The sequence below is a fragment of the Astatotilapia calliptera genome, chromosome 7 (assembly GCF_900246225.1).
Source record: "Astatotilapia calliptera chromosome 7, fAstCal1.2, whole genome shotgun sequence".
Taxonomy (NCBI): domain Eukaryota; kingdom Metazoa; phylum Chordata; class Actinopteri; order Cichliformes; family Cichlidae; genus Astatotilapia; species Astatotilapia calliptera.
The window spans coordinates 526,013-550,000 of NC_039308.1; the positions used below are offsets into that span (position 1 = coordinate 526,013).

The 23,988-nt window shown below is 46.2% G+C and overlaps 1 protein-coding gene across 3 annotated transcripts in view; it reads right to left on the reverse strand.

Annotated features, from left to right (window-relative positions):
* Positions 1-7,801: 7,801 nt before the first annotated feature.
* Positions 7,802-23,988, reverse strand: part of LOC113024999 (carbohydrate sulfotransferase 8-like) — a 43,844-nt gene continuing 27,657 nt past the window's right edge. For 2 of the 3 annotated variants that reach the window (XM_026172314.1, XM_026172313.1), the window contains exons 3-5: positions 13,044-13,082; positions 11,877-11,917; positions 7,802-9,689 (exon numbers count right to left, since the gene is read on the reverse strand). In XM_026172314.1, coding sequence (XP_026028099.1) covers positions 8,664-9,689; positions 11,877-11,917; positions 13,044-13,082 — 1,106 coding nt within the window. In that variant the 3' untranslated portion in view covers positions 7,802-8,663. The remainder of the gene's footprint in view (positions 9,690-11,876; positions 11,918-13,043; positions 13,083-23,988) is intronic. The other variant, XM_026172315.1, reaches the window with a different exon arrangement.

Sequence of the window (23,988 nt, forward strand, 5' to 3'; positions counted from 1 at the left end):
TATACAGAATAGAAGAAGAAGCGATCGTTGTAGAAAGAATAATAAACAGCTAGCTGAAGCTAGCACCAGGAGCAATTCTTGATGTTTTATTCATAGAGGAATAAGAACATTACATGGTACCAGGAGACGGGTTAAGAATAGAGATTGAAAATGTGACGTCATTCAGGGGTAGAACCGCAAAGAATTCTGGGAACTCGTGGCAAGAGGTACTAGCGCACTCAGGCTTTCAATTGAAATCAGTCACACAGCGATAAAAAGAAACACAAAAATGGCAAGAAGCTGTTGTATTATTAACTGCAATAGCCGGTCGCATGACAGCCACGGGAAGCCGACGGGTAAAGAGATCGGTTGTTATCGGATTACGTCGTTGAAGAGAAATTGTTCGAGCCATGTTTCCGAAGTAACAAAGAGCCGACTGGATCGCAGCCATTCAAAGACCAAATATAACGTCCCAGAACCCTCCAGCTCACAGGTTAGTCTGCTCCAAGCATTTACACAAAGGTCAGTCTGCTGTTGTAGTTAATACGTCATTTTCATAACATAATTGGTGATATAGGTTACAAGCAAGTCTGGCGCTGAACAGAAATTGTCGCGCTATGCTCCTTTATTTATTGTGCATAAATAGTGAATTGTCCTGACACAATATTGCGTTTCGCTTCTGTTATTATGGTACATTGACAAAAACATATACTTTTATTCACAGGATAAAACAGGTTTTTTGTATCACTAATTGCCCAGTACGATTACAGCATACAGTATTATTGTCACTGCTACATTTCTGTGATGCTACCAGAAATTATTTCCACTACTAATTAATTACCATTGAGCTCAAAGGTCCTATTAATAAACGGTTAACGAATCTGTATTTATGACGACGATTTGTGAGACTGGTAAACTTATGATACGTACGATGGTCTTTCGTTCTACACGGTGCATTTCAAGGTCCTGCACCCATCCGTCGGTAAACTGTACCTGGGCTTGTTGCATGACCTGAAGTTACTAAACTTCATGAGTGTATGCACTCACTCCAAGAACCGTATGATTATAAATATGAGCGTGGTGAAGTTGGGCAGCACACTAACGTCTTTTGTCCCTCTGTGTGCTCGTGAGGGTCTGACCCTTTCACTCCTTTGATTTTTTCCACGTATCTTTTCTTTGACTTTTCATCGAGTCTGTCTTTGTACGGACCAGCATTGTTCTCCTTCGTTTTGTACATACCTTTTTGGGGGGCAAAGAAAAAGCAAGAAGGTAGGGCTGCTCAATTAATCGAATTTTAATCACGATTACGATCTGGGCTTTCAACGATCATTAAAAATGACTGAGCCGATTATTAGCCCCTCCCTCATTTATCCGCGACACCTTAAAGGCCGGTCCGTGAAAATATTGTTGGGCATAAACCGTCCGTGGCGCAAAAAAGGTTGGAGACCGTTGATTAAGAGGACCCGAGGGAAGCTCAGAAAGCTAAGCAGAAGTTATTTGGAGAGTGACTGCTGTTGGTTGAAAAGAGAGTTTAAAAAAAAAAAAACTTCAGTGGTGTTGCGCACTATTTTATATTATTTTTTAAAGTCATTGTTAACCCTTTAAAGCCGGTCAGAGCAGCACGCTCCGTGTTGTGTAACTATTTTTAAATCCCTGTAGAACCTGAACCGTGTAAGCTAGCGCAATAATTTGTTTTGCATATGAAACCGGAGGAGTTGTACTTACATCTGATGCCATCAGCTTGTCCTCGGTCACGGTTTCCTTCTACATATAGCTTTGCAAAAATTGCATAAAAAGCGCTTGCAGGAACAAAAACATAATATTCCAGAAACACGCTTTGTGATCCGATCAGCTGTTCGTAACACTTCCCACAGTGAAATGATGCACCTGCTGTTTTCTTTGCAAATTTGCATCATAGGATTGTTTTTTGTTTTTCCTGCAGTATATAAAAATTGCTGTATCTCCAAAATAAAACTATGAAGACACTCAAAATAAGTTTCCTGTTGTTGTAAACTATTTTTTGCAACTTTATTGTATTTAAAGTTTTGAGGGATAAGCCTCTTAAATTTCTCCAAGTAGAAATATATGTAAACAAAACAAAAGCGATTTTCAAATTTTTTTGCAGTTTATTGCACTTTTTTGCAATTTATGTAATTACTATGCACTTAATGCATACATATTATTAAAATATGGGCTATAACAGTTGTATTGATGTATAGCAACTTGAAATGCTCCCACAAATGGCACTACAGCATGTAAAAAAAATAATATAAGCTCTGGTGGACTTGGTTCTATAGTAGGTCTTAAAGGGTTAAATAAATATCGTCAAATAATCGTGATCTCAATTTCAGTGAAAATAATCGTGATTATCATTTTTGCCATAATCGAGCAGCCCTACAAGAAGGTATTGGAACCGGAGAATGAACGTTTTGCGGTGCTGCAAATGCTTGCATCTGATGCAGGTACTTGGATTGTTTTGCCACGAGTTCACGGCATGCAATGCACGAAAGTCACGTGGTCTGTCAATCTCTATAAGAAGCAACGCAACAAGATGGATGCAATAAAACCGCCAAGTCCGTTGAAACTGACTGGAAACGTGGATGCAAGTTGGAGGACTTTCAAACAGCAGTTCAAACTGTATATTGCAGCTGTCGGAGTGGATCGACGGGCAGACGAAAGGAAAATAGCCATGCTGCTCACCATTGCCGGCACAGAAGCAGTAGAGGTCTTCAACACTTTTGTGTTTGCTCAGCCCGAGGACAAAGATAACTTTGATGAAGTCATGAAGAAATCTGACGAGCACTGTCTGTCAAAGAAAAATGAAACATACGAGAGATACGTCTTTCGCTCACGCTTACAGCATCAGGGTGAGTCATTTGATACTTTTCTCACAGACCTCAAGATCAAAGCTCAGTCCTGCAGTTTTGGTGATCTCAGAGACTCCATGATACGAGATCAAATAGTGTTTGGAACTAATGAGAAGAAGCTCCGAGAGAAACTGTTGAGAGAAACAGAACTAATGCTGGAAAGTGCTATAAAGATAAGTCAAGCCAGTGAGCTAGCACGACAACATGTACTGACGTTTAGAGAGCCTGTTCAAGGAGCAGCGCAACAGGAAAATGAGGCAGTGAACGCAGTGTTGATTAAAAGAAAGCCATGGAGTAAATTCAAAAACAACGACAACAAAAACAGAATGTGTGACAATGAAATGTTCACTTGCAAGAGATGTGGAGAGAAACACAGACCAAAACAATGTCCCGCATATGGGAAAAAATGTGCAAAATGTAAAGGACAAAACCATTATGCAAAAATGTGTCTCTCCAAAAACAAGGGACAAAAAGTACACACTGTGCAGGAAGACACAGATGACAGTGATGATCTAAGTGAAACATTTTTCATTAAGATGGTGTCACATGAAGAAGATGTCAATGCACAGTCTTCAAGACATAACACTGGCCAAAGTGTTAGTTCAGTCACAAATGATAAATGGACTGCTCCACTGTTAGTCAATGGGACATTGGTAACATTTAAAATTGACACAGGGGCCAAAGCTAACTTGATCAACGAGAAGGATTCAAGGCACTGACTGAGAAGCCTAGAAGATTTACAGAGAAAGTCACGCCGCTGAGGGCCTACAATAACCAGCCAATACAAACAAAAGGAGGATGCAGACTTAAAGTGACAGCAAAAGGCAAACAGCATAACATTTTGTTCACCATCGTACCTGATGGACACGAGTCACTTTTAGGAGATAAAACATCTGAGGACTTGGGACTAGTAAAGAGGATCTATCAGATTAATACTGACGCCATGAAAGAAGCCAAACAAGACAAAAGACTGGAACACCAAGGGCATGAAGGAAGTTCAGACATTATCAGTAAATTTCCTTCAGTCTTCAAAGGACATGGAACATCGCCTTACACCTACAAAATCCAGCTCAAGGATGATGCCGTGCCTGTGGTGCATGCCCCAAGGAGAGTGCCTGCTCCATTACGGACAAGTTTGAAAAAAGAGCTTGAAAGAATGACTCAAATGGGTGTCATTGAACGAGTGGAAGAGCCCACAGACTGGGTGAACTCTATCACTTGTGTCAAGAAAAAGAATACAGGTGCCTTAAGAGTCTGCCTTGATCCCAAAGATCTAAATGAAAATATTAAAAGAGAGCATTATCAGATCCCTAAGAGAGAGGAAATAATGAGTGAAATGGCAGGAGATACGTTTTTTAGCAAACTGGATGCATCACATGGATTTTGGCAGCTGAGGCTAGACCCAGAAAGCAGCAGGTACACTACCTTTAACACGCCATTTGGGCGTTACTGTTTCCTGAGGCTCCCATTTGGAATTAAATCAGCACCAGAGATCTTCCACAGGGCAATGGAGTCCCTGATCAAAGGGCTGGAAGGCACCAGAGTCTACATAGATGACCTCGTAGTCTGGGGAAATACAAGGCAACAACATGATGAAAGGCTGGAGAAACTTTTGTGGAGAGTTAACAAGAATGGACTTAAACTGAATAGAGACAAGTGCCTCTTTGGTGTTTCAGAGATGACCTTCCTGGGAGATAAGGTTACAAGTGAAGGGGTGGAACCTGATCAGTCAAAGGTACAAGCCATATTGGATATGCCAGCACCCATTGACAAAAAAGGTGTCTTGCGAGCAATGGGGATGATCAACTTTCTGGGTAAGTTCATTCCTAATCTTACCTCCACGACAGCATGCCTAAGGGAGCTGCTACAGCACAACACAGTGTTCGAGTGGACGGCCCGGCATGAGAAAGAGTGGAAAAAATTGAAGGAAACTGTAACTACAGAGCCGGTCTTGACATTCTTTGATCCATCAAAGCCAACAAAAATTTCAACAGATGCCTCAAAAGATGGCTTGGGAGCAGTTCTGCTCCAAAGGAACAAAGACAAGTGGCAACCTGTAGCATCCAGTGCTGCAGAAAGTATCACACCTTATACAGAATGGGTGGTCAAAAGGAGTCTGTCCAGGGTTCTACTCTGTGCGAGCTGATTTATGCATGGCTAATGGGCTGGTGCTGAGACAAAACCAGATTGTCATCCCTCAATCCATGCAGAAAGACATGCTTCAGCGTATCCATGAAGGACATCTTGGAGTGGAGAAATGTAAAAGGAGAGCGAGAGAAGCAGTTTACTGGCCAGGCATCAACAGGGATATTGAAGAGATGATACAGAAATGTGAAACATGTCTCAAACATCACTACAAACAAACAAAAGAGCCAATGCTGGCAGCAGACCTACCCACTGCACCATGGCAAAAGGTAGGCATGGATTTATTTCATCTGGATGGCAAGGACTATGTTTTGGTGATTGACTACTATTCTAATTATCCAAAAGTGGCACAGCTTTCCAGTACATCAGCACAGTCAGTCATCACACACATGAAGGGCTTTTTTGCCAGACATGGAATTCCACAGTGTGTCATCAGTGACAATGGTCCACAATATGACTGTAGAGAATTTAGTGACTTTGCAAAACAATATGGATTTCAACATATCACCTCTAGTCCCTTGTATCCCCAAGCGAATGGACAGGCAGAAAAAGGAGTCCAAATAGTAAAGAGATTGTTCAAAAAAGCAAGAGACAGTAAGACCGACACTTACCTGGCTCTGCTAAGCTACAGAGCTTCATCCCTGGAGTGCGGGGATCACCTGCTGAGCTACTCATGCATCGCAAGCTCCGCACCACACTTGCACACATTTCCAAGGAAAATGACAATGCACATGACAACAAGCTGACCGACAAAAGAATGAAACTCAAGCACAGACAGAAAAGGAACTATGACAAAACTGCAAGGCGTCTGGAACCGCTTCAGGAAAGAGATGTTGTGAGGATTGCAGGTCCAGATTTCTGGGACAAAAAAGCAACAGTTCTCAGCGAAGTAGGGCCCAGATCGTTTGCTGTTCAGACAGAGAATGGACAAGTGTTAAGAAGAAACCGGAGAAGTCTGTTAAAGACAGGATGTTAAACATCAGGACACAGAGACTGGAACTGAACAACGAGGTGCTAACCCTGTTGAGCACCACAGTGAGCCTCCTTCACCTTCCCCAATGTCTGAGATACTGAGAAGGTCTACCAGACCTAAGGAACCTACAGAGAGGCTCATAGAACAAGTGTGAACTGTTGTGGTAAAGAATTGTTAAAAAATAATAATAATAAATCACAAGTAAATAACGGATAATAATTCATTTAGAATAGTAATTGTTCACACTTAATTGAGACCTGCTGAGTTATAATGTGTTATTGACTGTTCAAGTTGTCAAAGGTGAAGAGTTCTAATGTGCTTGAGGGCTGTATGGGATTCATTTGGTTCATTCTGGACGATGTAAGGTATACATTTGGATTTATTTTGTTTGACTTGTGCTACAACTTTTGGTTAAAAAAAAACACTACTGAATGTAGTTTGTTGCACAATTTATAACATGTTGAATGTTAGACAAGAATGTTCAGATGTTACAGAGTAACAGTTCTCTTTGGAATTGTGCTTATTATAACACCAACCTGTTTGGAAAGGGGATGTAATGATAGTTGCTATTGTTGAAGCTACCCACAGGGGGCGCTCTGGAATCAATAAGATATACAGAACAGAAGAAGAAGCGATCGTTGTAGAAAGAATAATAAACAGACTGGGTGTTAGCTGAAGCTAGCACCAGGAGCAATTCTTGATGTTTTATTCATAGAGGAATAAGAACATTACAACCTTCATCTTCACTTCTGTGCTGTGATGAGCTCTGAAACCTGACTGAAACTAACGAGTCGTCTGCTTTACGCTACGTGTTTGAGAATTAGTATTAGTATTTAGTATTTATTTATTTATTGTCATTGTCAAGAACAATGAAATTGCGTTTGGGGCTTCCATACAACCCAAAAAAAAGAAGAAAATAATAAATACCCCTTAAAACCCAAGTGTACATATTTAACCCAGTGTGACTCCAATGCAATAAGACAATCCTTAGCAATAATGTTCGTAGAAATTCAGACAAAGGAGTCAGGTACTTCTGATTTAAGTCTATTTTTCACCAGAGCTACAGTATCCAGAGTCGTACGCAGTGACAGGGGGTAAAGTTATTAACAAGATGATGGACCTCTGTTGGAGCAATGTTCAGGTAGCTGCTCTGCTCTGTGTTGGCATTGAAGATGATAACAGTGGGTGCACACACAGGTCAAACTCTGCCCCCCGGTGGTGATCCTGTGAGTCACAGTGTGACGCCTCGTTTTAAATGTCACTCGTTAAGTCAGCTCAGATTTATTCTCGTGTGAACTCAGTTTTCCTGTTTGGGTCGGAGAACGTGGGCCCAGCTCGTCGCCACAGATCACAACTCTGGTGCTCAACAGCGCCAAAGTAAACATTTTAATTATATTTCATTATCTCATCTCCGAGCGCGCTCAGTGATGAGATGCTGCTGTTTGTTTCTAAGGTAACGGCTTTTTAAAAATCACTGATCAGCGGAGAAACATGAGACATCGCACGGTGATAAAACAGACCTGCTGTTCCAGCTCAGAGGTCCGAGGGATCGTCCAAAAATGGTATTTTCTGGAGATCTGATTGGTCAGTAGGCGGTGATGTCATACCTATTTATCTTTAATCTTGATCTTAAGTTACCATGGTGATTTATCTGTATAGAAACCAGGTTAAGCCTGAAGTTACCCAGGTTAATCTAAACCCAGCTTAGGCCTCTGCTATCAAACATGAGGCTCCCAGGCCTGGACTGGCCACTAGAGGGTCCAACTGGGTCCACAGGGAGAGCGCGTCAGTGATGAATAAATACAGGTGAATAATAACAAATCTGACGGTCTGCAGGTGATGTTAGGGGAGCTAAACTTTATTTACACCCAGACCTGAGCACAAAGGTCAAAGGTCAGCCTGTGAGTATCAGAATAAGAGGCGAGTCTCCAGGTGTTCAAAGAGTGTCTCGTTTATTGTGGTCACAGGTGAGAAGGCAGTGTTAAGGCTTCGAGGTCGTCTGAAAATCACCACAAACACATTTGCAGCATCACCTCCTACCTCACTTCCTGTTCCTGCTTTAAACAGACTGTACATAAATGATCAACTGAGCCACTCCTCCACCCGAGCAGATTTAAGGTCTTTATTAAAATAATCCAGAGCTCGGTCAGTCCGCAGCATCATACTTCCTGTTCGCTGTCATAATGTCGGGTTAAATAATAAAATGACATTTTTGTGAAAAACATTTTTATATTTTTGTGCCTGATTCACTGATTTAAAAAAATTATTAAACAGCATCTCGACCGTGTCTTTGCCACAACGCCGAGGTCAGAGGTCACATCGGCTCATCTCCTCATCCTCCTCCGCAATTGTGCAGACCACCTCAGCTTCTTTCGCCAACAGCTGCGTTTGGAGCAGATTTGGCTAAATGCGATCTGATTGGCTGATGCCTCAACGTCGCAAGCAATTGACTCAAAGTTGTCAATGTGTGACATCACGGCGTCTGAGCCCGGAAGCATCCATGTGATTCCCGCCGTTATCTGACAGCTTCTCTCTGCAGGACGCGGCTCAACAAACTTCACAGAAGTCGTTAAAAACACACAAACACAAAAATCAGTCTCTGAGTCTGGAGCTCTCACACCTGCACAGGTACGCAGCCTCAGCTTGTCCCACCCCTCTGACACGTTAACAGAGCCAAACCTGCTGAGCGCGGCAGTGGCTCAGTGCAGGTCGCTGAAGGGCTTGGGGTACCCGAACATCAGGTAGTCCATGTAGTAGAAGTCGAAGACCTTCTGCCGCTCGGTGGCGTTGAGCTGTGAGAAGTACTTCTGCGTGATGCTGGAGGATGTCCTCTCCGCCAGTGGGTTCCTGTCCTTGAAGTCCGGGAACGTGAGGTTAGCCGGCGCCCCGATGCTTCGGAGCAGGAAGTTGGCGTCACGCTCCAGGCTCTCGAACTTCCCGATGAAGGTGAACTGCAGGAAGCATGGGCTGCACAGCTGGCTCACCGGCTCCCAGTGGATGTCCATCCCCACGGGCCGCCGCACATCCAGCAGGTACTGCACAAACTCCCTGAAGGTCACACCGGCGCCAGAGCGCAGTGCAGCATGTGTGGCGTTGGCTCGGTACCTGGAGATGATGGCCCGTCCAAACACGGGGTGGTAGTATGAGTTGGGGCTCTCAAACTTGTCCCGAAACGCTGACACGAGGCGCTCAAAAGGCTCCCGGACGAACAGCGCTTTGGTGTAGGAGCGAAGCCGCTCGGTAACGCCAGCACGACTGTAGCCGCTGAGCCGCGGGAGGCGGTTTTCGTAATGCGCCGCGTCGTGGGGAATGTCCCGTGTGGACGCGGCGCTGCCGCTCAGCACCATCAGCACCCGCTTCCAGTTGGAGCAGCCAGCTTTGGGCACCTCGCAGTACAGCAGCCGGGACCGCTCCTCCACGTACACCCGCGACACCTGCCGCTGCGACGGCGGCCGCCTATCCACTCCCGGCTGGTATTGGGCACAGATATCTGTTAGCAGGCGGTGCCGTGACTCCTGCATCCTCGACAGCTGCAGCGCCACCTCTACTTGGCCCGTGGGGGAGCTGGACGCCGCCACGCTGCTCTTCAGCAGCAACTTCCTGCGGCGTTTAGTGAGCGGCTGCTTTGAGCCGAGCGGTGAGTCAGAGAATAGCGAGGAGGACAGTGGCTGGGGACGGAGAGCGGGCGGAGAGACAGGACGACGTCCTGCCGCATCGTCGGCTTCCTTTAACACACACACATACAGGAAACAGAGGGCATGTCATCAGTGGGCGTTTCCCATCACGCAGGGCGTTGTCTGTATGTTTAACCTCCACGCTCGCCATTTCCTGCATGTAAAGAGTCCATGATCTTTGTTTTTGACCAAGCGGCTCCGATTCACATAAAACGTTCTGATCCATTAATCAGGTTTCTACTCTGCAGGTGCTACTCTGCAGGGTTCTACTGTGCATGGTTCTACTCTGCAAGGTTCTACTCTGCAGGTTCTACTCTGCATGTTTCTACTCTGCAGGGTTCTACTCTGCAAGGTTCTACGCTGCAGGTTCTACTCTGCACGTTTCTAATCTGCAGGGTTCTACTGTGCAGGGTTCTACTCTGCAGGGTTCTACTCTACATGTTTCTAATCTGCATTTTTCTATTCTGCAGGTTCTACTGTGCAAGGTTCTACTCTGCAGGGTTCTACTCTGCAAGGTTCTACTCTGCAGGTTCTACTTTGCATGTTTCTAATCTGCACTTTTCTACTCTGCAGGGTTCTACTCGGCAGGGTTCTACTCTGCATGTTTCGACTCTGCAGGGTTCTACTGTGCATTTTTCGACTCTACAGGTTCTACTCTGCATGTTTCTACTCTGCAAGGTTCTACTTTGCAAGGTTCTACTCTACAGGGTTCTACTGTGCCTGTTTCTACTCTGCAAGGTTCTACTCTACAGGGTTCTACTTTGCATGTTTCTAATCTGCACTTTTCTACTCTGCAGGGTTCTACTCGGCAGGGTTCTACTCTGCATGTTTCGACTCTGCAGGGTTCTACTGTGCATGTTTCTACTCTACAGGGTTCTACTGTGCATGTTTCTACTCTACAGGGTTCTACTCTACAGGGTTCTACTGTGCATGTTTCTACTCTACAGGGTTCTACTGTGCATGTTTCTACTCTGCAGGGTTCTACTGTGCATGTTTCTACTCTGCAGGGTTCTACTCTACAGGGTTCTACTGTGCATGTTTCTACTCTACAGGGTTCTACTGTGCATGTTTCTACTCTACAGGGTTCTACTCTGCAAGGTTCTACTGTGCATGTTTCTACTCTACAGGGTTCTACTGTGCATGTTTCTACTCTACAGGGTTCTACTCTGCAAGGTTCTACTGTGCATGTTTCTACTCTACAGGGTTCTACTGTGCATTTTTCTACTCTACAGGGTTCTACTGTGCATTTTTCTACTCTACAGGGTTCTACTGTGCATGTTTCTACTCTACAGGGTTCTACTCTGCAGGGTTCTACTCTCTGAACCTGAAAATCTGAATTCCATCTGATGCTGTGAGTGTCCTGATCAATCATGCAAGTCAGGACGTCTGCAGTCTCAGCTGCAGGTGTCCAACCTAAACGTGTGTGTGTGTGTGTGTGTGTGTGTGTGTGTGTGTGTGTGTGTGGTGTCCAAACACTGAGGATGAGGATGATGATGATGAAATGTTTCTGAAAACCTTGCATTTGAACAGAATCATCTTTCTGAGATTCTGGGTGTTGTCAGACACTGCAGGACTAAATGTGAACATATTACATTTAAATTAAAATTTTAAATACATCCCGGTCTTGAAACCTACAGAGCTGAACTCAGATCAGAATCTTCTGACGTTTCTTCATGTTAAAAATATTATTTTACATTGTTATGAAATCCACCTACATCCAACTACAAACTTCAGTGTGAAGGTTTTTATTAGTGCAGCTCAAATATGGGACGATGCAGACCTGCTTTTGCTGCATATTTTAATCAGGCAACACTCATGTTTCATGCATGTGTCTACAGACCCTGATTCAGCTCGAGGGCACAGCTTTAGTCTGATATTCATGTTTAAATATTACCCGAGTTTTAGTGAAAGACCGTGGCCATGTTTCAAAAACACATGTTTCTGATACATGAAGCTAAAACTTGACAACAATCATTATAAACCTTCAAACTTTGGACCCCGAAACTTTTATGTAAATTAGAAACGGTGGAGCAGAAGGTCCTCGATGATCTGAGACTCACAAGAACCGATCAGGAACTTTCTGTTGCACTAAAATATATGAATGTCTAACCACAGGAGCTGTCGTGCTGGCTGTGGACACTGGATGGCGCTCTAATCTTTGTTCTGCTCCATGTGTTTACTCTGTTTGGAAAATGTGATGCTGTGTGAGTCCAGCAGGTGTCGCCGTGCTGCTGTTACCTTCTGTGAAGGCCGCCTGGGAGCCACCAGCACCTGCACACCTGAGGAGGGGGGAGAGAGCACGGTCAGGAGCAGAAGTATGTGGACACGTTCACTTTATGTTGGGTAGGATGATTTAATGAAGCTGAAAACAAACTGCAACACACGTGAGTGTGAGAGAGAGTGAGTGTGTGAGTGAGAGGGTGAGGGAGAGAGAGTGAGAGGGTGAATGAGAGAGAGAGGGAGAGAGAGAGTGAGAGGGTGAGTGAGAGAGAGAGAGAGAGAGAGGGTGAGAGAGAGAGTGAGAGAGAGAGGGAGAGAGAGAGAGTGAGAGAGTGAGAGGGTGAGTGAGAGAGAGAGGGAGAGAGTGAGAGGGTGAATGAGAGAGAGAGTGAGAGGGTGAGTGAGAGAGAGAGAGAGAGAGGGTGAGAGAGAGAGTGAGAGAGAGAGGGAGAGAGAGAGAGTGAGAGAGTGAGAGGGTGAGTGAGAGAGAGAGGGAGAGAGTGAGAGAGTGAGAGAGAGAGAGAGGGAGAGAGTGAGAGTGAGAGGGTGAATGAGAGAGACTGTGTGTTCTAGTGTGTGTGTGTGTGTGTGTGTGTGTGTGTGTTCTAGTGTGTGTGTGTGTGTGTGTGTGTGTGTTCTAGTGTGTGTGTGTGTGTGTGTGTGCGTGTTCTAGTGTGTGTGTGTTCTAGTGTGTGTGTGTGTGTGTGTGTGTTCTAGTGTGTGTGTGTGTGTGTGTGTTCTAGTGTGTGTGTGTGTGTGTGTGTGTGTGTGTGTGTGTGTGTTCTAGTGTGTGTGTGTTCTAGTGTGTGTGTGTGTGTGTGTGTGTTCTAGTGTGTGTGTGTGTGTGTGTGTTCTAGTGTGTGTGTGTGTGTGCGTGTTCTAGTGTGTGTGTGTGTGTGTGTGTGTGTTCTAGTGTGTGTGTGTGTGTGTGTGTGCGTGTTCTAGTGTGTGTGTGTTCTAGTGTGTGTGTGTGTGTGTGTGTGTTCTAGTGTGTGTGTGTGTGTGCGTGTTCTAGTGTGTGTGTGTGTGTGTGTGTGTGTGTGTGTGTGTGTGTGTTCTAGTGTGTGTGTGTGTGTGTGTGTGTTCTAGTGTGTGTGTGTGTGTGTGTGTGTTCTAGTGTGTGTGTGTGTGTGTGTGTGTCCGTGTCCAGTTCGGGTGCAGCAGCTCCTCGGGCTCATTCCTCACACTTCGCTGCGAGCTGATGCTGCCTTCGTGCTGCGAGAGCTGTGAAGATGATGAAGATGATGTGACTCGTTTGCGGTGACCTTCGTCATGCTGTGGATGGATGAGCTGCTGACCAGCTACTGTGCTGCTGGTAACAGCCGGCGCTCTCAGTTTAAATCATCGGTCTAATCGAGTTTATTCAGCGCAGCTCTCCAAGACGCTCGCTCCCCACACGACCACCGAGTCACATCATTTCACACGAATAACAACTGGCCCCGCCCACAACAGCCACTGCTTCGTGTAGTTTCTGCATGTGTGTGAGGTTACATGCTGGAAACGCGGTGAGATCACTGGAACACAAAAACACAACGTGTGACCTTTGAACACAGGAGGGCATCCTTCCTGTGGCCTGTTGGTGTGTATTCATAGCAGGCACACACACACACTCCTCATCTTCACACACATATGCATGTGTGTATCACCATGTCAAACATTTGTGTGACCCTGAAACCCAATCAGAGCCCTCTAACAGTCATGTGACGACCTGACTGAACCTCAGGACTCTACGTCCTCACAGAGCTGAACGTCCAATCAAACTTTAAACCTGAACTGGCTGACCTCACTCCAACTTGCTGTTGTTTTATTGGTTTGTGTCCACGCAACATTACTAACACACAAACACACACGCATGCAGCTGGCAGGCCCAGGTGGCCTCTCAGCAGTTTCCTGACACTGAAGGTTAGCGGCGGTGGCATCCCGCTGCAGCTCCTGGTTATTTATTACCCAGAGCGCATCTCACTGTCCCACACACAGAAAACAAACATGTGACTAATCCAGGCTTTTGTGTCAGCACGCACACACACACACACACACACACACACACACACACACACACACACACACACACACACACACACACACACACACCTATCAGCTCGCTGAGCTCAGCTGGATGCTTGAGCTGTAGAGAGCGCCCTCTGGTGGCAACACATGATGACACCAGTTTAACAGAAAGAATCTTTTTGAGCTCAGATGAGGTCTTGGATCGCCCCCTGCTGACCATTAGAAACAATGCAGATTTAGGGCTTCGCGTTTGAGACGCTGAAGCTATGCCGTGTTTTATTGTCTTGGTGTGACTGACCAGTGTTGAGAGAGGTTAAAGGCAGCTAACAGAGCACACCTGCCTGTTCTGATGATGGCGTCCGTCAGGAAGACACTTACAATCGGTAGAGTGCTGCTGAGGCGGAGCTCACGCCAAAGAAATCTGGATCTGCGTTTATGTTTACTTCGATAAATAAAGGAGGCGGGACTCTGGACACGTACATGGTGCAGGAACATGAAGCGTGTGTTAGCTGTCAGGCAAACATTAACAAGTGACAAGCTCTATTTCTCTGAAACCCCGCCTCCAAACGCTCCCTGAAGGTGACTGAGACTCAGCAGCAGATTTGATGGCATCATGTGACTCTGCTGCACGGTGTCTCATCATCCACGCTCAGCCTTCAAACCTCTGCAAGCTCAACGTAGAGAGCACGGCGCCACTGAGGGGCTTACCATCATCACCTGGCAAAGCCCGCCCATCTTTATAGCCTTAATCCTTCTCCTGAACATTAATCCTGAGGACGCCTGCCAGAGCTCGTTAAGATCCGCGTCCTACGCCACACCGAGCTACACTATCTCGCCAACGAGCACTTCCGTGAAAGAGGTGCTCACACAGAAGCCGCCTGACTGAGATCACAGCATGGAGAAGTGTTCTGAGCTCAGGCGGAGGTCCCGTGTGGGTGGGGCCTCTGAGGCGAGATAGAAGACTGCCAAGCTGACCTCCTCGCTCCTCATCAGAGATCTCAATAGAAGCACTGCACGATGACATCATTGCATCTCACCAATTACATTCATACTTTTATTCCTCAGAAAATAAAACACAGTAAAGGTCGTCACAGCTGACGAGTCAGCCTCACTGAGCAAAGCAGCAGCATCGCTGCAGCGAGCACGTCAGCATCGCTCAGTTCCTCCCTCCAGAGCAATGTCGGGCGAGCGTGAGGTTTAGGTTTGTTCTGATCCACTGAGGAATGCCGCGATGTTTGAAGGCGGGGTCAACAAAGACGCCTCCGTCTTCACTTCTTGTGTAAAAGCAGTAAAAAATGACGAGAACACCCCTGAGCTCGGTGCGGTCTGGTTTGTGTCCGGCTGTCAAACAGCATGTGTGACCGATGATGTCATTGGTACAGCATCTCGTGGTTAACGCGATCTTCCTGATGTTTAGTGGAAGCTGGTGAGAGGCTCCTCCTCCTGCTTGTGGCGGTAACGCAACGTAGTCACGCTAATCATTGAACACTGCCCAGCCTCCTCGCTGTGACACGATTCCTGCAGCGAGGAGCGCCAAAACTCAAACTGAGATGACGTGAGCTGTTGCCTGCACTCACTGGTTTCCAGTAAAGCCTTAGTACTGGACTCTGCTGCTCTCTGGAAGGCGTAGCTGAGCCAGTGTCGTCTGTTCTTGGCGCCGCGCTCGGTGTCGCTGTGAGCTCCTGAATAATTGAGCGTGAGGAGTTCAGTTACCCCAGAGTCACGCTCATACCGAGGCTCTGCCTTCAAATATTCATTTCCTGCTCATCAATAAAAGACGGACAGCACGGCGAGGAGAACCCTGCTGTCACTGAGCCGCCTCTGAGATTATCTGGGAGGGTTTCCGCCGCCAACCCAAAACCCAGCATGTCGCCAGCGGAGCGCTTCCTTCAGTGCAAGCCCGACAGGAATGAGGATAGCTTCAGATTCCTCGCTCTATCACCACCTCCGCCCACTGCCAACACCACGAGTGAATGAACTGCTGTAACGTTGCAGCGCGTCCGTCCGTCCCCGGGTCACAGAAACGTTCCCAACACGTCGTCTTTGTACCGGATTAACAGGTTTAGTTCTGATTGCTTGTGTTAATAAGCTGCTACCAGTGAAGCAGTGACTTCCCTACGGTGGCCCTGAGAGGCCAAACGGACTGCAACTTAAGAAAACACCAGCAATAAGAAAAATGGTGCAAAAGAACACAAAATACAACGGAAATAAGAAAAGCGACAACAGAAATAGGAAAAAACACAAGTGTTTCTGGGGAGACAATGACCTGACGGACCAGTTGCAGGAACCCAAAACATGGTAGTCGTGTTTTATCATGATCGATATCATACTCAAGACGGAACTGTAGGCTAATAGTCAGGCTAACACGCTTACCTCTCATCTTTTCTTTCCTCACAAAACCGATAGATCCTCCACTTCTTTTAAGTGTCGCCCAGCACAATTCTTAGCATGTTTTGGTTCCTGCAACTGGTCCGTCGGGTTATTGTCTCCCCAGACACCTTGTGTTTTGGAAATCTGTTTTTCCTATTTCCATTGTCTTTTTGTGTGCTTTTGCAGCGTTTTTCTTATTAGTGGTGTTTTCTTTGCAAGTTGCAGTCCGTTTGGCCTCTCAGGGCCAACGTACTTCATTAACCATGGCAGGCAGCCCATAGTGATGTGAAGTGGGCGGGGCAGTGAAACTGCCTTCAGTATAAGAGCACGGTTAGTCCCTGAGATATGAACATGAGCAAAGGCTGCAGCAGAGTCAGTTTGTTCTCCGGGTTTGATGTTCCCGTAATCTGCTCCTGTTTCTGCAGAATGAAAATAAACAAAAATAAACTGGACCATCACGTTAAAAATTCCCCCTCAGTCACAGCAAAGAATGAAAACTTGAACGTGTGAAGCGGTCACAGCGGGTCGGCTGCACCTCTGAGTTCTTCACCTCTAATCTACAAATCTGTGAACTAAGAGGAGTCAAAGTGCTGCTGCCTGGTTGGTAATAAGTCCCTGCTGAGCGAAACATTAAAAAGACAATTAGAATTGAAAATTCAGCGTCAGAGCACGAAGGAAAACAGCCTCAGCTTCTTTAGACGCTGATGAAACGCTCAGAATTTTATGTTATGTTGTATTTATGATTGTTATTGTTTAAAAACAACGGAGCGATCGATCGGCGTCACTGCTGTGTTATCATCCTGAGCCTGTGCACTCTTATACTGCAGGGATGGGTACACACCTGCAGGGGCGATGGAGGGGAACAAACAGCTGGTTAAAACACGAGGTCACGCTCACTGAAACACGCCTCTCAGATCGCGTCTTTGCCTCCTGACAGGTGATAAATTGGGCGGCGGCCTCGGCGTCTCAGAGTTGAGAAAGACACATTAAAGCAGTGGGAAAGTTTTTAGTGCGGTGGGCGAGCAGCAGGAGATAAAGTGCTGTGTCGGATCACACGAGGAGAAATAAGCCGATGAGCTCATCTCAAAGCTGCGTGGAGGCGGGGCGACGAGAAGCTTCAGGCCTACAGGTGAGCAGCAGCGAGGTACCGCCCACCCCATACACACCAATCAGAACCAAACCTCTCTGTCTGCACTGATGACATCATCACTGAAGCAGAGTCTGTGGTTTCACTCTGCTCTCAGCGTTTATAAGGAGGGACACGTCGCCATGGTAACAGATGCTGTGGACCCACCTGCTCTAAGCGAGGTTAAAGAGCTGATAGTGATGAAGAAGCATCTTTAGAACGACCCGAGAAACCGTGCTCCTCCTAACGGCGCCGTTATACTTGCCCTGCCGTAGTCCTCATTTTCCTGTCACCGCAGCCGGGTTGAGGGTGCGGGTCTGTCGGTTTCCCCGACGCTGATGCCGGTACAGGAAGACGCTGCACCCACACTGACGTGGAGCTTCTGTGGAGGGTAAGCCTGATCCTCGACTCGGTTTGGTCTCACAGAGGAAGCTCCAGACCACGAACGATGGTTCAGTCCTACCTGTCACATCCACACCTGTATGTAACAGGGTCCTACAGGCTGCTTACCTGGCCTCGAGAAGGCGATCAGCTCAGACCTGCAGCGCTCACGTGGTTCACGTTAACCCTGAAAGGCAAACGGAGGCACACCTGTTGTTGCACTGCAACAAACGCCACGCGCCACCGGTTTGGACTGAAGGCCATCGAACCTTTCAAAGAGATGCCGTCTATGGTGACGTGGTCTCTGTTGTGTTTCATGAAGGCCAGAAACAGTTTTAACCTCCTCACACTTCACCTGTGGGAGGAAGTGACCTCACCTCTGACCCCACAAATCTGAAGCGAAGCCCTCGCGCTGTCAGTTCACAGAAAAACAGATTTTTTTGGTGAAAATGAAACAAACTGTACTAAACTACTGGATGGTGGCGCAAAGGGGACACGGGTGGAGGTCTGGCTGTTTGCACAGAACAGCTGACACGCTCTGTGTCCCACTGTCCGTGAGCGGCGATGCATCACACAGGTGACGAAGCCGATGATGCACCATCGCTACTCCTCCATCACAGCATCCATCACAGCACCCGCCTCATTCATCATGACGTCTGAGCACGTCTGTGCCGAACTGTGCCGATGCTAACCCGATGCTGTTAGCATCGGGTTAGCATCTGTCTGCAGGTTTACTGGGAGGAGCTCCAGACTGAAGACGAGGAGGACGGTGCTTCCTCCCACCTGCTGAACTCTGAGTGAACCTTTCATACTCGGAGACGTTCGTGTTTACACCACAGCCATGAAATATGACCAGTGTGAAAAAATAAGTCTCTGAAATGGAAACGGAAGCAGTGCTGGGATGATGAAGGTGACGTAGGTGCCGTATCTGAGAGGATGCTCCAGCCTGTTTTCTCTCCCCGCCACATTAAAAGACTCCCGTCTGTCAAAGCTGCTGGATAGAAATCCTCCGGGCGTGGGAGTGTGACGCATCAGTGAGACGGCTCTGTCAGTCTGATGTCTTCACCTTTCTCCTTCCTTCACTTCTGTTGTTATCATCTAAATATTTTTAGCTGACCGTTGAATCTTTTACAATGATTCCTTTAGTGAAACCTTAACCTCACATAAAACTGCAATTCTGAAGAAAATGTTTCCCACACTGATCGTTATTAGAGGGTTGAAATAATGTTAAATGAATCTTAAAGTTTAATGAAGCTTATTCTATAAATATGTTTGTATTTGTCTGCGAGGACAACTTTTCTGTTAGCGGGACGTGGACAAGATGAGATCCGAGTCGAGCAGAGTTAATCCTGCTTCCAGACGAACAGACGAAGCTTCACGTCAGAACATCATTACTTTCACTTTGATGTCTATTTTTAGAATTCACTTATTGTTGTTTTGATTTGGAGCCATACACATCAAACTGAACTGTAAACGTAATGGTCACTGCGACCAACACTGCAGCCTCCCAGTACTCCTGTCTTTCTTATTCTCCCTGCCTATCTCACTTGTTCTCTGCTAACATCTTCCTTTGGACGCTGTAAATGCGTCATTGTTGCCTCTGGCTCCTCCCACAACAGCGTGGAGCAGACAGCAGTAATCTCAGAGAAAAGAAGCACGCTGACCTCCATCTTTACTACGACTGACTCACCGAGAGCCGTCTGAGGGCCAGAGTTTTGATTTCCATTCAGGACTCTTAGAACGTACTTCCTGTTTATTTATGACAAAGCATCATGGGAACTGTGGTTCCAAACCTGTGCCTCAAACATGAAGGAGACAAAGAATAATAAGAGTGGGGAAAAAGCTGCTCCAGTGGGCCTGTGGCTGTGAGACGATGTCAGAAAGCAGGAGATGAACGCCGATCTTCAGTGAGCTGCTCTGCCTCCTCCATCACGATAGTGCCCGCTCTTCTTCAGCCTGCAGCAGATGCTTCCTGCTCTGCAATAAAGCTAATGCATTTTTTATTGACGTGTATCCATGAGGAGGAAGCTCTGAATAAAGAATAGCAAGCCGGCTCCTTACAGCCCACTTTATTTGTCCGTTTCCATCACTGTCACTGTTTCACTGCTTCAGAGACTTTCCATCGTATCTGGACGCGTGCAAACCACAGTTTGGACTTTTTTATTGTTTCTGATTTTTAAGCTGGTTCAGTCGAGTTTTTTACTGTTTTTCATTTTGATGGTGTATCTTTTTGTTGTATACTGAATAATTAATCACGCCAACCTGGCAGGGATAGCTCAGTAGGTAGAGTGGTTGCCCCATGATCGGAAGGTCGGGGGTTCGATTCCCCTTAACAGCTACCCTGAGGTACCCCTGAGCAAGGTACCGTCCCTACACACTGCTCCCCGGGCGCCCAATGGCTGCCCACTGCTTCACTGAGTGAATGGGTTAAATGCAGAGAGCAATTTCCCCACGGGGCTCAATAAAGTACACAATAAAGTACACTTTCTGCTGAGGCTGGATGTGACCCTCAGGGTGGGGAGGGGCTGTGATGTAAGTGACGGTTTCACGGCTGATGTTCGTCCGACGCCGTGATGCGAGCAGACTCCGTGCAGGTCAGAGACTCTCAGGCAACGTCCTCAGATACGAGTGCTCAGCGTGGGCGGGGTCTCCTTGCTTTCCTGCAGCGTCTGTGGGCTTTAACCATCAGCATCCTCCATCAGATGATGGAGGTCGTCTGCGGCCGCTCAGCCTTCTTCCTCGTATCTCATTAACACGACATCAGCACACAAGGCGCTGCACGCCAACGCTTCATTAATATTTCACAGTCAGGGGGACGCGTGCCCGGCAACGCGACCTTATGCAGATTAAGATGTTGGCAGGGATAAAATGAAACGCTGCCTCCTGATTATCAACGAGGTGCCAGAGGACGGGCGGAGGTCACACAGGTGCTGACCGCCGTCAGACAGAAAGGAGGCGGGACTGAAACAAACCAGGAGGGAACGACGCGTTCGCCGCTGCTTCTCTGTTAAACGTTTAGCTCATGAAGCTCAGAATGAACACATCGTTTTATTGACTGCTCTTATGACAAATGTTTAACCTCCTGAGACCTGAACTCTTCCACAGCAGCGTTTTTAATTTCTCTCTGATATTTGGGCTGATTGGGACCTGATCAATGTGAAAACAAAGAATTACCAGATTGTTTTTTACCTGATTTTTGTTTCTGATGAAAATAATATCCAGATGTGAGGATATTCATTTAAAATGTTGATAGAACAGCAGCAGCATAACGTCCTCGTAAGTGGACATCAGGCCCATGTAGAGCAAATTTGAGTATTTTGGTCTAAATAACCCAAAATGTCCACATATGTAGACGCAGGTCCTAGGAGGTTAAAGTGTTTTGTGGTTTCCTGCTCCTCCCTCTGTCACACCAGGCATGAAATAAGCCGTCACTGACGGCAGGTTTGCGTTCACGCCACAAAGAAAAGGAGCCGAGGAGGACGGGGTCACGAAGGAGCGGAGCATCATCCAAGCCGACAACGGGGATCTTCCGTGCTACCTCCACGCCTTTACTAGGGCTGCCACAAACGATTATTTTGATAGTCGACTAGTCACCGATTATTTTTGCAATTAGTCGACTAATCAGATCATCATCCATTAGACGTAAAACTACAGCTTATTGCACCAGCAGCATCTGCTCTTATATAACTATCATTAGCTTACAGCTTGAAGTGTTTCAGGTGCTAACTAAAAATAAAGACAAGATGATAGTTTATTAAATTTTAATGAAATTTGCAATTGTTTCGGTGAAGTTTAATAAACTCCTTGCTATCTAAACTATAACAGGACACTGGAGTATATTCTGGAGCATCTCACACTTCTGATAATCAGCTGTCTGTCTGACGTTTATTCAGCTGTGTAAAAACTATAACTTTAATCTCAGACAAACTGATTTACTCAGGAACAAATAAAATACTAAAAAAAAAGCCAAACAACAACATTTTTAAGTTATCTAAGTGACTCATATATCATGTTTAACCTGAGTAGCGAAAGACCGCGGTGGGTTTGAAAACGATTTGCCGGGAGTCCGGTGTTCTCACGGCGCTAGTTAGCCTAGCCCCCGGCTCGCTAACGAGCTAGTGGGTAACAGACGTCTCCGAAAACGTCGGAGTGCTTTTGAAAATATGTGGTGTCCTGATAAACTGAGCAGATATTTGAGGTTTACACAGCTACATTCAAGCCTGAAAATATGTTAAACGTTTATTTTGTGACCCAGAAAGAATAATAAGAGTAATATTAAAACTAACCAGCTGCCGCCATTGTTGGAAACTGCGCTGGGCCGCGCTATGAATTCTGGGACACAGCTGCTTCTTCTTCTTCTTCTTCTTCGGGGTTTAACGGTAGCTGACATCCTTGTACATGCAGTGCTGCCATCTTCTGTTTCAGTCCGTTATTACACTCTTAAATCCTGCTACTTATTCCTGCGTCTTTTGTGATCTTACAAAGCTTCAAACGACGCGTCGACTATTAAATCAGTCGTCGACGATTTTGATAGTCGACGTAATCGTGACTAGTCGACAAATAGTGGCAGCCCTGGCCTTTACCGGGTTTCCTGAGTGACACATGACAGGACTAACATTAAAACAAACAGCGACAGACGAGCAGCCACGTACACCGGCGCCATCTATAACCAAAAGGATCCATTACAGCAGACCTCCCCAAACTGTGGGGGGCGCAGAGCCATTGCAGGGGGGGCGCGGAATGAAAAGGGGGGAAAAAACAAACCGCTTGGACACTGCTAGCACGGCGCCCACACAAACGCAAAGCAGGAGATGAAGCATCGCTGAATATGTTTCCAAACCAACTTCATTCTAAGCCAAAGAAAATATGGTGAAGCAAATCTGCCCTTTGGCTTCACCTGCACAGGTGCTGAGGCAGGTCTCCCTGCAGGTCTTCCCTGCGTTGGGAGCAGCGCTGGGCTGTTTAAATCACGGACAAACAGGATCCCACAGTTGTTTATATTTTTAACCACAGAGAGGCATTTTTGAAAAATGTATTGACAGCAATGTTGAACATTATTACACAGGAAAAAACAACTACATGTAAAATAATGACACCGTGAGCCTCTGCCTTTGTAATGGAGGGACAGTAACTGCGTGTAAACCTGCAGACAGTCAGATTAACAGTATTTCGTCTCTATCATTCTGCAATTCATCTCCTGTAAACAATAACGTGGCCACAGCGTGGCGTGAAAAAGGCACATAGCTTTGACGCTGCGTGACCAACTCTGCATTCCTCGTCCACACGGAAACGCAAAAAAAGGAGTTTTAAAAGTCTGTTTTCGGTGATTCGAAACGCCGTTTACGTGGACGAAACAGCTGCGTGTTCAAAATCACCCGTGTACGCAGCGTAAAAGAGTTAGTGGTTTATTTATTACTACCTGCAGGTTACTTGTATTTGCTTAACTGTTTACTAAATGTTTGAGGTGTAAAATAAACCGCAATGGAGCAAAATATGGGCGTGTGTGGGTGGAGGACGTGTGCGTGCCTGCGGGGGGGGCGTGAACATTTTTCTTGTAAAACAAGGGGGGCCCAGCAAAAAAAGGTTGGGAACCGCTGCATTACAGGAAGACGAGCTGCTGATAGGGCTTTGGAGTTGACGTCACGCCGCAATGCATTATGGGAGCGCAGCGCCATTTTCGGGGTCTACGAATCAAACCAAACACACTGTGTTGGAACGACGACTACAAGAAAGATGCTTAAAAGCAGCTCAAAAGAGAATGAACTGTATAGAGACCGATTTCATTCAGAGGTGAAGCGGCGGTACTTGCAGAAAATAGCCTGCACTGGAAATGTGGACCCGTATGAAATACGGCCGTGGAGTAGAAACTCTGGAGACCAACCGCTACTGACGTAGCCTGACATATTTCATACCTTATCTGTGGAGTCAGCGCGTACAAGTCGTCATTCAAACAAAGGTAAGTCAGCTCGAGTACTGCGAGTGAAATGTGTTTGATTTCCCTGCAAACATTCACATTAGTGCAGCACAAATTCATTCATGAGGGGAAATTACAGTGAGAACATGTGGAGGCTGTTAGGTGGATAACATAGTGAGTTCAGTGCATTGATGAGACATTGTCCTGAAGGATTTAGTTATTCTTTATGGTTAAAGAAATTGCACTAATTTATTCATATTTATTATAAATAATCCTAATTATACATCTTGCTTCCATGTTTGTATCTTGTGTCACTAAAAATACATTTTATT